The sequence below is a fragment of the Podospora pseudopauciseta genome, chromosome 4 (assembly GCF_035222475.1).
Source record: "Podospora pseudopauciseta strain CBS 411.78 chromosome 4, whole genome shotgun sequence".
Classification (NCBI taxonomy): Eukaryota; Fungi; Ascomycota; class Sordariomycetes; order Sordariales; family Podosporaceae; genus Podospora; species Podospora pseudopauciseta.
Window position 1 is genome coordinate 2,716,321 of NC_085894.1, and position 13,400 is coordinate 2,729,720.

The 13,400-nt window shown below is 53.9% G+C and overlaps 4 protein-coding genes across 4 annotated transcripts; 2 read left to right on the forward strand and 2 right to left on the reverse strand.

Moving 5' to 3' along the window:
- Positions 1-103: 103 nt before the first annotated feature.
- HIR1 (HIR complex subunit) lies at positions 104-3,443 on the reverse strand (the record flags this gene model as incomplete). Its single annotated transcript, XM_062912411.1, is given in 5 exon segments — positions 104-231; positions 291-1,961; positions 1,977-2,054; positions 2,070-3,326; positions 3,407-3,443. 5 exon segments carry the CDS (start codon positions 3,441-3,443, stop codon positions 104-106), a joined length of 3,171 nt encoding a protein of 1,056 aa, XP_062765962.1.
- Positions 3,444-4,171: 728 nt separating this feature from the next.
- Positions 4,172-6,382, forward strand: QC763_407710 (uncharacterized protein; the record flags this gene model as incomplete). Its single annotated transcript, XM_062912410.1, has 1 exon — positions 4,172-6,382. One exon carries the CDS (start codon positions 4,172-4,174, stop codon positions 6,380-6,382), a length of 2,211 nt encoding a protein of 736 aa, XP_062765963.1.
- A 1,075-nt stretch (positions 6,383-7,457) lies between these two features.
- SCT1 (Glycerol-3-phosphate/dihydroxyacetone phosphate acyltransferase) lies at positions 7,458-10,944 on the forward strand. Its single transcript, XM_062912409.1, has 2 exons — positions 7,458-8,472; positions 8,536-10,944. Exons 1-2 carry the CDS (start codon positions 8,242-8,244, stop codon positions 10,681-10,683), a joined length of 2,379 nt encoding a protein of 792 aa, XP_062765964.1. The 5' UTR covers positions 7,458-8,241; the 3' UTR covers positions 10,684-10,944.
- Positions 10,945-11,261: 317 nt separating this feature from the next.
- Positions 11,262-13,349, reverse strand: QC763_407695 (uncharacterized protein; the record flags this gene model as incomplete). The annotated part of the gene is made up of 3 exons (XM_062912408.1): positions 11,262-11,442; positions 11,503-11,999; positions 13,338-13,349. 3 exons carry the CDS (start codon positions 13,347-13,349, stop codon positions 11,262-11,264), a joined length of 690 nt encoding a protein of 229 aa, XP_062765965.1.
- Positions 13,350-13,400: the final 51 nt, after the last annotated feature.

Below are 13,400 nucleotides of genomic sequence, written 5' to 3' on the forward strand. Positions count from 1 at the left end.
TTCTACAAAAAAAAAGCCCTTGCTATAGGTGTCCTAGGCATTTATCCCCAACTCCTTTGCGAAGCCACGTCGTCGTGTTGATGCTTGTGATGGTAGGTAGTGATTACTCCTCCATCTGGTCCACCACCCCATTCGTCTTTTCCCCATCCTCCTCATCCTCCTCATTCCCGGCCGTCAACCCCAGTATCCTAGCGTATTGCACCGTCGTCCTCTGCAAATCCCTGAATTTGCCTATTTTGTCATATCAGTCCCTGTTCTCATAAAAAAGAGCAAGGCGATGAAAAACTTACCAAGAATCAACACCACCCCTTTCAGCAACTCCTTCCTCTCCCAACCACAAATCACCTCCCCCTTATCAAACCAGCCCCTTCCCTTTTCCACCCCATCCTTATTGTCTTGCAACACGCCTCCTACCAACGTGTTGAGTAATTCCTCCACCTTTGACCGCAATCCTTCGGCACCGATCCGTTTGGCGTACATGAATAGATACAACCTAAACTCCTCCTTTGCCCCCAAGGCCAGAGCCCCCGCCATGCGGTTCTCCAAGTGGGCGACAGAAACAACCGATTCGAACCCTTCAAACCCGTCCTTGGCTACGAGTTGCTTGATCAGTCGCTGCAAGGTGTACGCCCGTCCCTTGACGAGGAATTCTGTTGTCGTGTGCCGCTCCAAGTGGGGGATTATACCCGCCGAAATGTCGGGTTTATCATCACCACCTGACTTAGGTTTCTTCGCCGGCGCCGAGGGGCCGACTGCTGTTGAGGAGAGGGCGGTAAGCGACGAGTCGTTGCTGTTCCAGTATTGGGATCCTAGCGCCCACCAGGACTCGGAGAGGCGTTGCCAGGTGTATAATGTGGGCGAGTAGTAGAATCCGTCGCCGTTGGAGAGGGTTACCACGATTGTGCCGAGACTGTTGAGGTGGGCGGAGGTTACTCCCGGGGCAGCTGTTGGTCCGTCTGGAGATAAAGAAGTGATGGCAATGTCGAGGATGGGGGCGAGGGATACGGGTGGGTGGGCAGCGGACATGGTTTTTATGTTGAAGACGTGGCACATGCCTACTGATGTTACGCATAGGAGCCAGTGGTCTCTTGACTCGAGGATTATGGGTTGGGACTCGAGTATAATGCCGTTCAAGAGGCGGCGGCCGGCGGGCGTCCAGGTGTGGAGGGTGCCGTCTTCGCAGGCGGCTGCCCAGAAGTGCTTGTTGCCTGTTAGGAGGATGATGGCGCGGGGGAGGTAGTCTTGCCAGAGGAGGGCACCGCGCTTGGTGGCAGTAATATGGGAGGGTTCGCGGGGGCGGGCGGGGTTTTTGGCCTCGAGGATGGTGTTTTCTGGGATTTTGGAGGCTTCTTCGAGGGTGGATTCCCCTTGAAGGACTCCCTTTTCGAGGGCACGGACAATGTGAGAGCGGATTTTGGGAACTGCTAGTCGTACTTGGGAGAAGGATACCGAGGGGCTCACGACGGCTGAGCGGAGGAACTCTGGCGTTGGGACGAGGCCTTGAGGGGGTGATGTGAGGGTTGCTGGCTCAAGGCCGTCGACTGTGTCAGCCATGATTGGTACAGGACCTGTTGCCAGCCGCTTGTTGGGTTCATCCTCTTCCTCCCCGTCAAGCACAACAGCTTTTCTCTTGGTGCCTAGCAACAAGGCGGCGATACCGCCTTTTGGTAGCCCATGGGAGGGTTTTGAAAGATCAATCACCGTCTGAGGTGTCTCGCTTTGTATCGCAGTCTTGGACTTCGCGCCCACTAGCTGCGATTGTGGTAATGACAGTAAGCCAGTGCCGGATGACGAGACTAGCAGAGGTGCAACCCTCTTCCTTCCATCCTTCGTTACCTGCACCCGGGACTTCAGTTCGTTGATGCGCTCTGCAGCCTTGTCGGCACTCTCTGCGGCCGGTGTCTCCTTGCCTGACTTGGGCTCAGAAGTGCCATTTGTCTCTCCATTCTTGACCGCGTCACCGTTCTTTGCCTCGCCGTTCTTTGTTGACTTGGTGCCATTTGTTGTGGCAGCCGTGTCACTCTTCGAAGCAGCAGCAGCAGCAGCAGCAGCAGCAGCAGCAGAAGCAGCAGGCAGATCTCCCATCAGAGCCCCCATCCGGGACTCGGCCCCTCGCAACTCGCCAGCCTTGCTGTGATTCTCGAGGTGTAGCCCATCAACATCTTCTGCAGTTCCCATTCCCTTTCTGGCAACCCCGTACTTCTCGAGAGCCTTGTCGTTCTCCTCTGCCGTTGCTACCCACCCCAGCTCGCCAACTTCAAACTGGACCACAACGATGTTTCCATCTAAGCTGCAGGCAAACAAGGTCTGGCCATCTGGGGCCCATGCCAAGTCTGAAATGGACTTGGATGCTACATCCTGCACAATCACAACTGGCCGAGAGGTGTTTGTGTTCCATATACTCAACGTCTTGTCCTGACCAGCAGAGGCAATGACTGTCACCAGTGATCCGGATGCGCCCTTCTCGGCCGGGTTTTGGGTATGGAACAAACGAGGCGAGAACATACACGCCTCAGTTGGGCCTTCGTGACCAATCAGGTTGATCTGGCTGTCCCATCTTGAACGCTCAATGATGGCCACACTGCTGACTGGGCCGTTTACTGCATTCGCGGCCGCGATGTGATTGCCATCTGGCGACCAACTACACCTCCGAAAGTACGTGGTGAGCGGGGAGCTCTTGAACGGCGCACTGATGGTAGTCTCGAGAACAAAGTTGTTGACCATATCGTGGGCGGTGGCATTCGGAGCCGGAGGGGTAAACCGGAAAATCTTGATGGTCCGGTCATCACCGGCGGTAGCGAAGAACTTATTGGCCGGGTCAAAGGTGATCCCCTTGACATGGCTTTGGTGAACAGCAAGTGTCTTTAGCTTTTCGAATGTGTGTCCTGACCATACCACCACTTTCGAATCGAGACCAACTGAGACGAGAATCGAGTTGTCGTAAGACCAGGCGAGGTCCTGGACGTCGCTGTCGTGGCCTACGAGGCGTTTGTGGGTTTTCCAATTCTCGATGGGCGGTGGCTCGTTGGTGCCAAATGTGGTGGCGTGTGATGGAGGGTTGCTGTCGAGCTGGTAGATGCAGATGACACGGTCGTCGGCGCCGGAAGCGAGGTAGCGATTATTTGGGGAGAATCGGACGGAATGGATGGTGCCCAGGTGGTGGCTCATGTGGCAGAGCTGTCGCGGGGCCGAGTAGCCTTCGACATGACCATTGTAGATTGAATCGGTCGACCAGATGCGAACATGGCCATCTCCGCCAGCGGTGGCCAGTCTCTTTCCATCCTGGGAGACGTGGCAACTGTAAACCTCAAAGTCCTTCTGTTCGCCTGTAGGCAGCCGCGCGCAGCGATGGTCAGCAATTCCGAGGTGTTTCAAGTGAAGAGGGAATTCAAGAGAGAAAACTCACCACTATGGCGAAGCCACGAAGGCTTGATGATGTACATGTTGTGTTGGGTGTGCCAGTAACTAAGGATGGACGTATGTACTTATGACGAAGTTTTGGCGATATGGATAGTGATGGTTGAAAGAAGCACGCGTGCGCGCGCCGGACCGCGTCCGCTAGCCAAGTCTAATTAGAAGGCCGTAAGGCGCGCGCCCAGCGGAGGGGAGTGCTGGGCCTGTTTTTTTCTTATCGAGATCTCGGCTAATCGGACATTTGCATCACCGTCAAGATGGGTACATGATTTGGAGCTGCAAGACCCGTCTCGTGTAGGCCATAAGCTTCTCGGATTTCCGCATCCGTAGGACTTTGATCAGGTTAACTCCTGGTGGGGTTCGACAAAGGATACATTTCCAGTCTGACGGTGTATTCATTAACCGCTATTCAATTCACATGAATCCCTGATGCTGATTTCGTTCCAAGTTCCAACAGCTTGGAATTCCAAAACCTTGGTCCAAAACGGGCTAGCGCCTTTGAGCTGCTGCTAAATTTATTTTTAACGTGGGGTGCAGCGGCCATCACCCCTCACCCTCCCTTGTCACAGCACCTTGATGGCCCACCATCCTACATCGTCATTCTTTCACCTGCCATCCGGACAAAAGACCGCTTGCGACATTCTCTCTCATTCCCAAGCCCTTACCCCTTGGGTTCCTGGACCTGGCTGGCACATCATACCATCCACTCCAGGCTGGGCTCAAACGAAGCACAGCCATCACCTAGCGAGTGGCTACTATGCCGTCCTATTCCTATCATTTAATCTTCGAGCTTTATGCGACGCCCGATCCCACCACCTCTGCCGTCGCCGATACCATCAACGACATCTGGGTCCCCACCCCAACCTGCCCGACAATCTTTGACGATCTCCCCTCTCACACTCCACGCAGCGCTCGCCCGCCTTCTCCTCGACATCTTCCATTTCGACCGAATCATCAGAGTCACCATCTCTACGAAGCCGGACCAAGCTCCGTTCCTCCACCAGACTTTTCCTACGCGTCAGGCAAGGTAATCGACTGCGGCCGCCACCGAGGAACAACAAACGTAGAGCCCAACCAAGATATCACCCCGAACCCCGCCACCAAGCGACGCAACATCGTTCACGTAAGTGAGCGTCAGTGGCGCGAGAGGGAGACCTCAGCCGACATCCCTCTCAAACCCGAAATTCAAGGGATAGGGCCCAACAAGGCAACCAAAGACTGGCGATTCGGGCGCATCAACATTGAGAGCTTCGATCCCGCGTCTGTCCCATCAAACAACGGAAAGGCGAAAGAAGTCATCATGGAGGGACACGGCAGGCAGCCGGCGGCCAGCCTAGGTCCTAACCTAGGCGGCATGGGACAAAACACCAAAGGCCGTTACATCCCAGCAGTAAACACAAAGAACACGGAAGCTGGTTGGGGAATCGTGCATCTATACCGGGAAGCCAACGAGTTCTCGGCGCTGAACTCACCACCCCCAATACCACCCCCACCAGGACTACAAGACAGCGGGGTTGGCGAGGAGGGAACAGTTTTGTGTATCCCAGCGGTGCCATCCTACATGTCACCATCGGATTTCTTGGGGTTCATTGGTGAGCCCTGGAGGGGAAGCGTAAGCCATTACCGAATGGTCTCGACAAGCAGGATGAACCGGTACATGGTCCTCATGAAGTTCAAAGACAAAAAGACGGCCACGGAATGGAGAAAAGAGTTTGACGGGCGGCCATTTGATACCTTGGCAGAGAGCGAGATATGTCATGTCACGTTTATCAAGAGCATCACTGTCGAGACACCAGGAAGAAAAGGGAGCGAAGGCGCCGGGGGGGGAAAGGGAGAGACGGGCATGATCAATTCCCTTCGCCCTTTCCCACCACCAACACCAAGTCTAGTCGAGCTGCCTACCTGCGCGGTTTGTCTCGAGAGAATGGACGACACGGCCGGGTTGATGACGATTTTGTGCCAACACGTGTTTCACTGCACGTGTCTCCAGACATGGAAGACGAGGGGCTGCCCTATCTGCAGGGCGACGAACCCGCTCACGAAGCAGCAGCAGGAGCTTGATGATGAAGGGAACCCCTACGCGAAGCCGTTTGGGCACGGGGTTAGTAATTTGTGCAGTGTGTGCGACGCGCCCGACAACCTCTGGATCTGCCTGATATGCGGCAATGTTGGGTGCGGGAGGTACCAGAGGGGGCATGCGAAGGAGCATTGGAAGGAGACGGCGCACAGTTTTAGTCTGGAGTTGGTGACGCAGCACGTGTGGGATTATGCGGGTGACATGTGGGTGCACAGGTTGATTAGGGATAAGGGGGATGGGAAGGTGGTTGAGCTGCCTAGTGGTAATACCAATACTGCTGGGAGTGGGAGGGGGGAGGATATGGATGTTGTGCCAAGGGCGAAGTTGGAGAATATCGGGTTGGAGTACACGCATTTGCTGACTAGTCAGTTAGAGAGTCAGAGGGTGTATTTTGAGGAGATGGTGAATAAGGCTGCGGATAAGGCGACCAAGGCGGCGGCGGCGGCGGAGAAGGCTGCGGGACAGGCGAAGGAGGCGTTGAGGGAGTTGGGGGAGCTGAGGGAGGAGTGTAGGTTTTTGAGGGAGGAGACGGTGCCGGGTTTGGAGAAGGATTTGGCGAGGGAGAATGCTAGGGGGCAGAAGAGTGCGGAGTTGGCGAGGAGTTTGGGCAAGGCTTTGCAGGAGGAGAAGCAGGTCACCAAGGGGTTGATGGAGAGGATTGAACATTTGAAGAAAGAGGGGGAGAAGAATGCGGCGTTGGTGCAGGAGTTGAGACGGGAGAACGAGGGCCTGAAAGAGATGAATCACGATTTGACCATGTTTATCAGTGGGCAGGAAAAGCTAAAGGAAATGGAGAAGGAGGGGCAGCTACAGGAGGGCGAGTTGGAAGAGGGGACGGTGGGAGTTGCTGGGGGGAGTAAGAAGAAGAAGAAGGGGAAGAATAAGAAGTAGGGTCTCAGGGGCTTCTCAACGATTGGTAGACATAGTTGGACGTTTGTCGTACTTTCAGCCCTGTAGCAGCAACGAGGCATGACCAGGTGTGAGACGGCGCCAGCATCTTGCATGATCAGAGAAAATATGAATACAGTGTTGACTCTACAATTAATTACCATATGACAGCCGTGTCTCGACCCCGGTCTGAGGTGATGCAGAGCATGATGCATGTCTTGGCTGTCAAGCAACAGGTAATGCAAGACATCGTGCGTCTTCACATGCAACCCATTCTGAAGATATTACCATCCGCAAGACTCTTCAAAGACTATCGTCTGCTTGGGATGTTGATTGGCCTCTGGACGGCTTACACGGTCAGCGCCTAGGCCCCAAACCAGGTCCAGATCCCGCTGGCTTGGTGCTTCTCAGCTTGGCGGTAACGCCGAGAGCCGAGGGGAGATGGCGAGGTTGCATGCCGACTCGGACATGTTGCTCGATCGTATGGCCGCTCGATCTCCGGTCGTCAAAGCTATTTTTGTTAAAACAAATGGTTTAGGGCAGTTGGGTGGCTCGGTGGCTTGATGAGGCTTCCAGAGTGGGAAGGTTGGAATTAAAGGAATGTTACGCACTGCGGTAGCAAAACACAGATTTGGGGTAGGACAAGATCAGCAAGCACGTGTTTTTGGAGGTTTCACACCCCCGCAATCGTCATGGAGGGGTTCAAAGGTGATAAGAAAAGATCGGAAGCGAGGGCAGTGTTGATGCCCCTGGTCAATCTCATCTCGTGTGTACATATTCTTGATTGCTACTGTATCTGTATCTTCTGCATGCCACTGCGACGACGGATATGTCACTGCAAAGATAAAAAAGCTGGCTTCTTGCTTTCGGTGGCTGCATGCGGGCGTGCTGCGCTGCAGGTTGGAAATGTGGCCACGGATAGGTAGCTCTTATCAATCCTGACAGCTTCTAGCTGCCGATCAGCCAATAAGAGGGGTCTTTTTAGTGTTGAAATGTCACTGCAAAGCAGCAGCGGGCATCAACCTGACCCCTGTCGACGCTGTTCCAGAAAGAGGATGACATCGGCTTTTTGCCCCACCGTTTTGAAGGGGGGTCGCTGATTTTCTCTTTTTTTTCGCACATGCTTCCGGACTGGTGCTGTCACCCTGTCGTGTGCCCTGTGTGTACCTACGGGCACCTTCGAGAACCTCTCCCTCGCTCGAACCTGATCTTGCCATCCCTCGGTTCCCTTGTTTTTCTTCATTTCCTCTCTTCCTATGTAGCGTTGACTCTCTGAAATCTCACACAACATATCTTGATCTTCTGATACCCTATACCCCAAGACACGACTACATCTCTTTCCTGTTGTTCCCCCTTCCCTACCCCGTACACCGAGAGGGACCCATCCGTCCGACCGGCCTAATCTGCGGGACCCCGAATTGCGATCCCGAGCTTCATCGACATTTGCTCAACGACACCCAACAATTCCCGTCATAAATGCCTGTACCCCGCGCTGGCATTTAGATAAGAAAACAGAAGCGCGCACTTTATTTTCGAACAGGGCGAGCAGCAAGCGATTGATCTTGGGGTAACCTCCATTTTATCTTGTACCCCGCGGGCAGCTCTACCAGGCCCAACGGCTAAACGCCATTTTTCACAAAGGCAGACGAGCAAAAGCCACGAGGCAACTTCATAACCTACCTCGGGGGGGAGGTGAAACGTTTCTTGTCCGAGTAACTTGCACCGACATCCCACCCACCGACTGGCGCGCAATCTCGAGTCCAACCCAACCCCACCTCCGTGCTCTCCCCCGGGCGACCCGAAATAAAAACTCATTGTCCTGGCGCAGGGACAACAACAACAACAGGATTGCTTGAGTGAGCATGTCCGAAACAACACAGCTGCAGACGCAGCAAGCGGCGGCACCCCAGAGTGCCGCCAACCCAAAGCCCGCGAAGGAGCTCTATCCGATGGTGGGCTGGAAGTATGACAGCTTCCTCTGGATAATGTCGCTGCTGGAGGACACGTTCTTTCGAGAGGTGCATCCGCGTAGTGCTTGGAGAGTGCCCAAACATGGCCCTGTTCTGTTCGTGGCTGCCCCGCATGCCAACCAGGTGAGCTTCTCCCTATTCTCTTGAAGTGGCTAATCGCAATAGCTGACAAGTTATGTGGTGCAGTTCGTCGATGCTCTCGTTTTGCTGAGAACACTACAGAAGGAAGCCAAAAGGCGAGTTTCGCTGCTTATCGCGCAAAAGTCAGTGTCTGGCTTCATCGGATGGGCATCTCGCCAGGTGGGCTGCGTGCCAGTAGGACGACCGCAGGACTCGGCGAAGCCCGGTCAGGGCACTGTTTACCTTCCCAATCCAGTGGATGACCCTACGCTTGTTCGTGGGATCGGTACCAATTTCACTGAATTTGGAGAGGTGGGCGGTATCATCTTCCTCCCTTCGGCTAAGGGTCAGAGCGGAGAAAGTTTGGATATCAGCGAAGTTATTGGACCCGAGGAGGTTCGCATCAAGCGGCCGCCCAAGGGGAAGCTGGCCATGTCACAGCTTACTGGCCGTGATGATGTGGATGCGAATGGCAAGCTTCTCAACAAGGAGGACAAGAGGCCCAGGGAGGGGTATCAGGGCATCAAATACAAGATCGCGCCGCATGTGGACCAGTCCAAAGTGTTCCAGGCCGTGTTTGATCGTTTGGCGTCTGGGGGTTGCGTTGGTATCTTCCCTGAGGGAGGCAGTCATGATCGGACTGAGCTGTTGCCTTTGAAGGCGGGTGTGGCGCTGATGGCGCTGGGAACACTGGCGGATCATCCTGATTGCGGCCTCAAGATTGTGCCTGTGGGCATGAATTACTTCCACGCTCACAAGTTCCGCTCGAGAGCCGTTGTGGAGTTTGGGGCTCCTTTGGATATTCCGCGGAACCTGGTTGACGCGTATTCGAACGGCGGGACGGAGGGGAGACGTGAGGCAGTGGGTCAGGTCTTGGACATGGTACACGAAGCCCTGAGCGCTGTCACCGTTTCGGTGCCCGACTATGACACCTTGATGGTTATTCAGGCTGCGAGACGGCTTTACAACCCGACCGGCAAGCCACTGCCGCTTCCTGTGGTCGTCGAACTTAACAGGCGGCTGGCCTTGGGCTACGAGAAGTATAAGGAAGATCCGCGCGTCAAGGAGCTCAAAGAGGCGGTCACCGAGTACAATAAGCAGCTCCGGTACCTCGACATCCGGGACCACCAGGTTGAAAAGGCGAAGCTTTCGTGGTTTACCGTTGTCGCAACGTTCCTCCAGCGCGTTGTGATATTGTTTCTTTTGTCTGCGGGTGTGATTCCGGGTCTGCTGCTTTTTGCGCCCGTGTTCATCGCCTGCAAGGTCATCAGTCACAAAAAGGCCAAGGAAGCCCTCGCTGGCTCTGTGGTCAAAGTCCAGGGCAAGGACGTCATTGCTACTTGGAAACTGCTGGTCGCCTTGGCTTTGGCTCCTCTCTGCTACAACACCTATGCCATCATCACGCTATACATGGTGCACAAGCACCGGTATTATGGCTGGGTCCCTGAATGGGTACCCTTCTGGGCTGTGTACATCGCCTGCTGCATCTTTTTCATCCTACTCACCTTTGCCGCATTGCGCTTTGGAGAAGTTGGGATGGATATTCTGAAGTCGCTGCGGCCACTTGCCCTCTGCATCAACCCTGCGTCCAGCTACAATGTGGCCAAGTTGCGGGAGAGACGCGCCGAGCTGAAGGCGCAGGTGACGGACATCATCAACACGATTGGCCCCGAGATGTTCCCCGACTTTGAGCACAGTCGCTTGTTGGCTCCAGCTGATTCCGCCGCCCGGGCAGCAGCTCGCAGGGAAGCCGGTGTCAACAGCCCGCCCATCTCACCCAACCGGCCTTCCTACGACCGCCGTTCCAGCTATGGCGTCTCAGTCAACGGAAGCGACAGCCCGCCATTCCAGGCACCCACAAGAAGGAACACCACCTCCTCCAGCCGCAACATCCCCTACAACGAATCATTCAGCAACATCGCGCAAGCGCAGATTTTTGCTACCAGGCCGACGACGCCTTCTAATCACAGTCGGGCAAGCAGTTCGGGGGGCAGGCCGGGATCGGCTGGTTTCCCGGTGGCTGGGTTCACGACGTTGGATAGCGCCGAGGGATTTGACGAGGCGAGCAAAAAGATTAGGGCTGCGATGAAGGAGAGGGGGGAGATGAGACGGCGAAAGAGCCAGGCGAGGCAGTTTATGATGGGGGATGAGGGGACTAGTGAGGAGGATGGGAGTGATGGGGTTGAGTTTGGTGATCGGAGGAAGGGGCAGTGAGAAAGAGGGGGGCAGGGGGCGAGAGGTTGGGTTGGTTAAGTTTTCTTTTGTCTATTTTTTTTGGTCTTTATTCGTTACTCAGGAGACTTTGTAACTGGGAGTAAGATACCCCCAGGAAGGCGGATGGCTGGCAAGCCGGTGGCCGCTCTTTGGTGGTGTTAAGGGGGAAGAGAAAGGAAAATATCTGGTATGGGTTAGTCTTTTTTTTTTGTGGTTGCGGTTTGAATCTGAGATGGTTCTAGTTGTTTATATTGATGTGTATTTGTATTTACTTTTTTGGTGGTTTTTCATTCTGGTGATGGTTGTGTGATGATTATGCTGAATCACGCTTGTAATGAAGAGTTGGGTGACATGCTTCAAGGCTGTTCTTCTAATGTAGAAATGATGAATAATGACAATTAACTCATAACACCCAGCTGATGATACCCCAGAGTTTGTATTCCTGCCTATTGTTTCGTCCCTGTGTAGTCTCATTCATTCCCTGGCACGTCTGGCTCGTGTCGGGCTAGGTCCACTATCCAAAGGTTTCAGCTCTCTCTGTTCACGACAGGTTCTTCCGTTCTATGCGATCATCCCGATTAAGCCGAAACAGAGACAGCCCCAGCAGTCCTTCTATGATCAGCATCAACAGGAAGTCTAATCCTGCTGTACCTCCCCCCTCTTTCCTCATCAGCGTCCTTGATCAGAAGCCCCATCTCGAAAATGACTGGCTTCCTGGTCGCCAGGAGGGAGAAGAGACCAACCAAGATGCTCAGAGCTCTGTTTCCGACCATGTTAGCCAAAATTCATCATCAGTTGTTTGCGGGGACGGGGACATACCCAATAGTTTCACTCAGAACCGACAACTCTACCTCCGAGTATCTATAATAATAAGACGGGCCGGCCAGATCAATGCTCGCAATGACGATGGGGGGGATGCCCAGGATGATATCCATCACCCAGGCCACGCCGTATCTTGGCTTCTTTTCATTGTCAGAGCCGTTAAATACGCAACTGCAGTCTCCTATTTGGAGGAGGATTGTTGGTAGACAGGGGATTTTGTGATGATGGTTGTGTGGGGGATGGGAGGGGAAGAGAAGGTGGAGGAGGTTGGAGAGGAGGAGGAACCAGAGCCAGATGTGGTTGAAGACGAGGAGGCCGTCGGAGAAGTACCCGGCGGCGAGCCAGACGGCGATGGAGGCTATGGTGAGGATGATGAGGATTATTCTGAGGAGGGTGGTGAGGGGGGTGGAGAGTTTGTAATGTTTGGAGGTTGTGTCATCGGGGGAGGAACTGGTGAGGGAGGCGGCGTGGGAGGAGGAGGGGGGTGGGTAGACCTGGGGGGGTTAGCTTGGGGCGCAGTGATGAAGGGATAAAGGGGGGGAGGGCTTGCCATTGCCGGGTTGAGACCTGCGGTGGTGATGGTGGGAGGGGAGGAGGTTATGAAGGGGGAGGTAGGTCGTGAGGATCCGGGGGAGAGGGTGGGGGATGACATTAGAGGCTCGGTCCCAGGTTTGGTGGTCATGACGGACAGAGAAGATTGATAAGTTGGAACGTGTTTACTCAAACTATTCTTCTACCCATGCAGCGAGGGGGATATCCTCTTTTTATCAACCCGGCACCCTCGGTCACGTTCGCTGAGAGAGCTCACAACCAACAACACAAGAACCCAGCCCTTGAGCCCCCACCGTTACACACAGCATTCAAATCCAGACCAAAGCATGAGTGGTCGACCGTTTCCTATGGTCCTGACGACATGCCAATGCTGTTTATTCTGATGCCTGGACGTGCAAAACACTCATTGATTGGACGAAAAGTGGGCGGTTGGCGAACATGAGGAAAGATATCGTCTCAAAAGGTGAGAAAGGGGGGGGGCGGACGCGTCACCTACAGGTTTGCAGCGGTAATGCTGGTCTTGCTTGGGCCAAGCCCATGCATGCAACATCTGCCAGGGATTTGTGGATGGGCTCTAGAGGAAACACAGAGCTTCAGCACTTGTTGGAAAACAAAGGCTTTGAGGAAGATGGGGGAAGACTACACGTATAATGAATATGGAGAATGTGTTATGTAACTAGGCAACGTGTGTTAGGCAACAGAACGAGAAGTGAAGAGTATGATGCTGGTGATGATTGCCCATGAGATGAGGGCAGGAGCAAAGGAAGAGCATCAATGATTTGAAAGTGAGATACCTAAGATGATTGAATATAGAGATATTGAATGTGCAATCTGTTTGGAAAGCAATCGTTCAATGACCATGGCATCATCTCTTGCATGAATCTTGGGGTACAGCCCTCTGGCAGCATGCACTTGCACAGCAAATCAGTGAGAAATTCTCTTCATTAAAGTAAAGGCTGGCCATGTTATAGATATATCGAAGAACATTGGAACGGGATGGTTGAAACCGAAGCTCAATGGAAGGCGGTTCATCTTATCCACGTGAATGGCGGGGATGTCCTGGTGCTATTCCCTTGACAGGTGCTTGTGGAGGAGTGGTCAGTGCGGTAGCTACTGCAGGGATTGAAAAATTTTGTGGAACAAGAGCGGCAGAAAAAGGGCGGTGAAGTGAATCGCGCCTGGAACGTAGCCATATTTTTTTCTTGCGACAGCCACTCTGACCCCGCGACGCCTTCTTTCGGATTGTTCAAGGTTTTGACACCCAATTCACCAATCCTCACCAATTGGGCCATCTTTTCACCAAATACTGCCCATGTCAGCTCCATTCTGGCTCTTCTCTAACA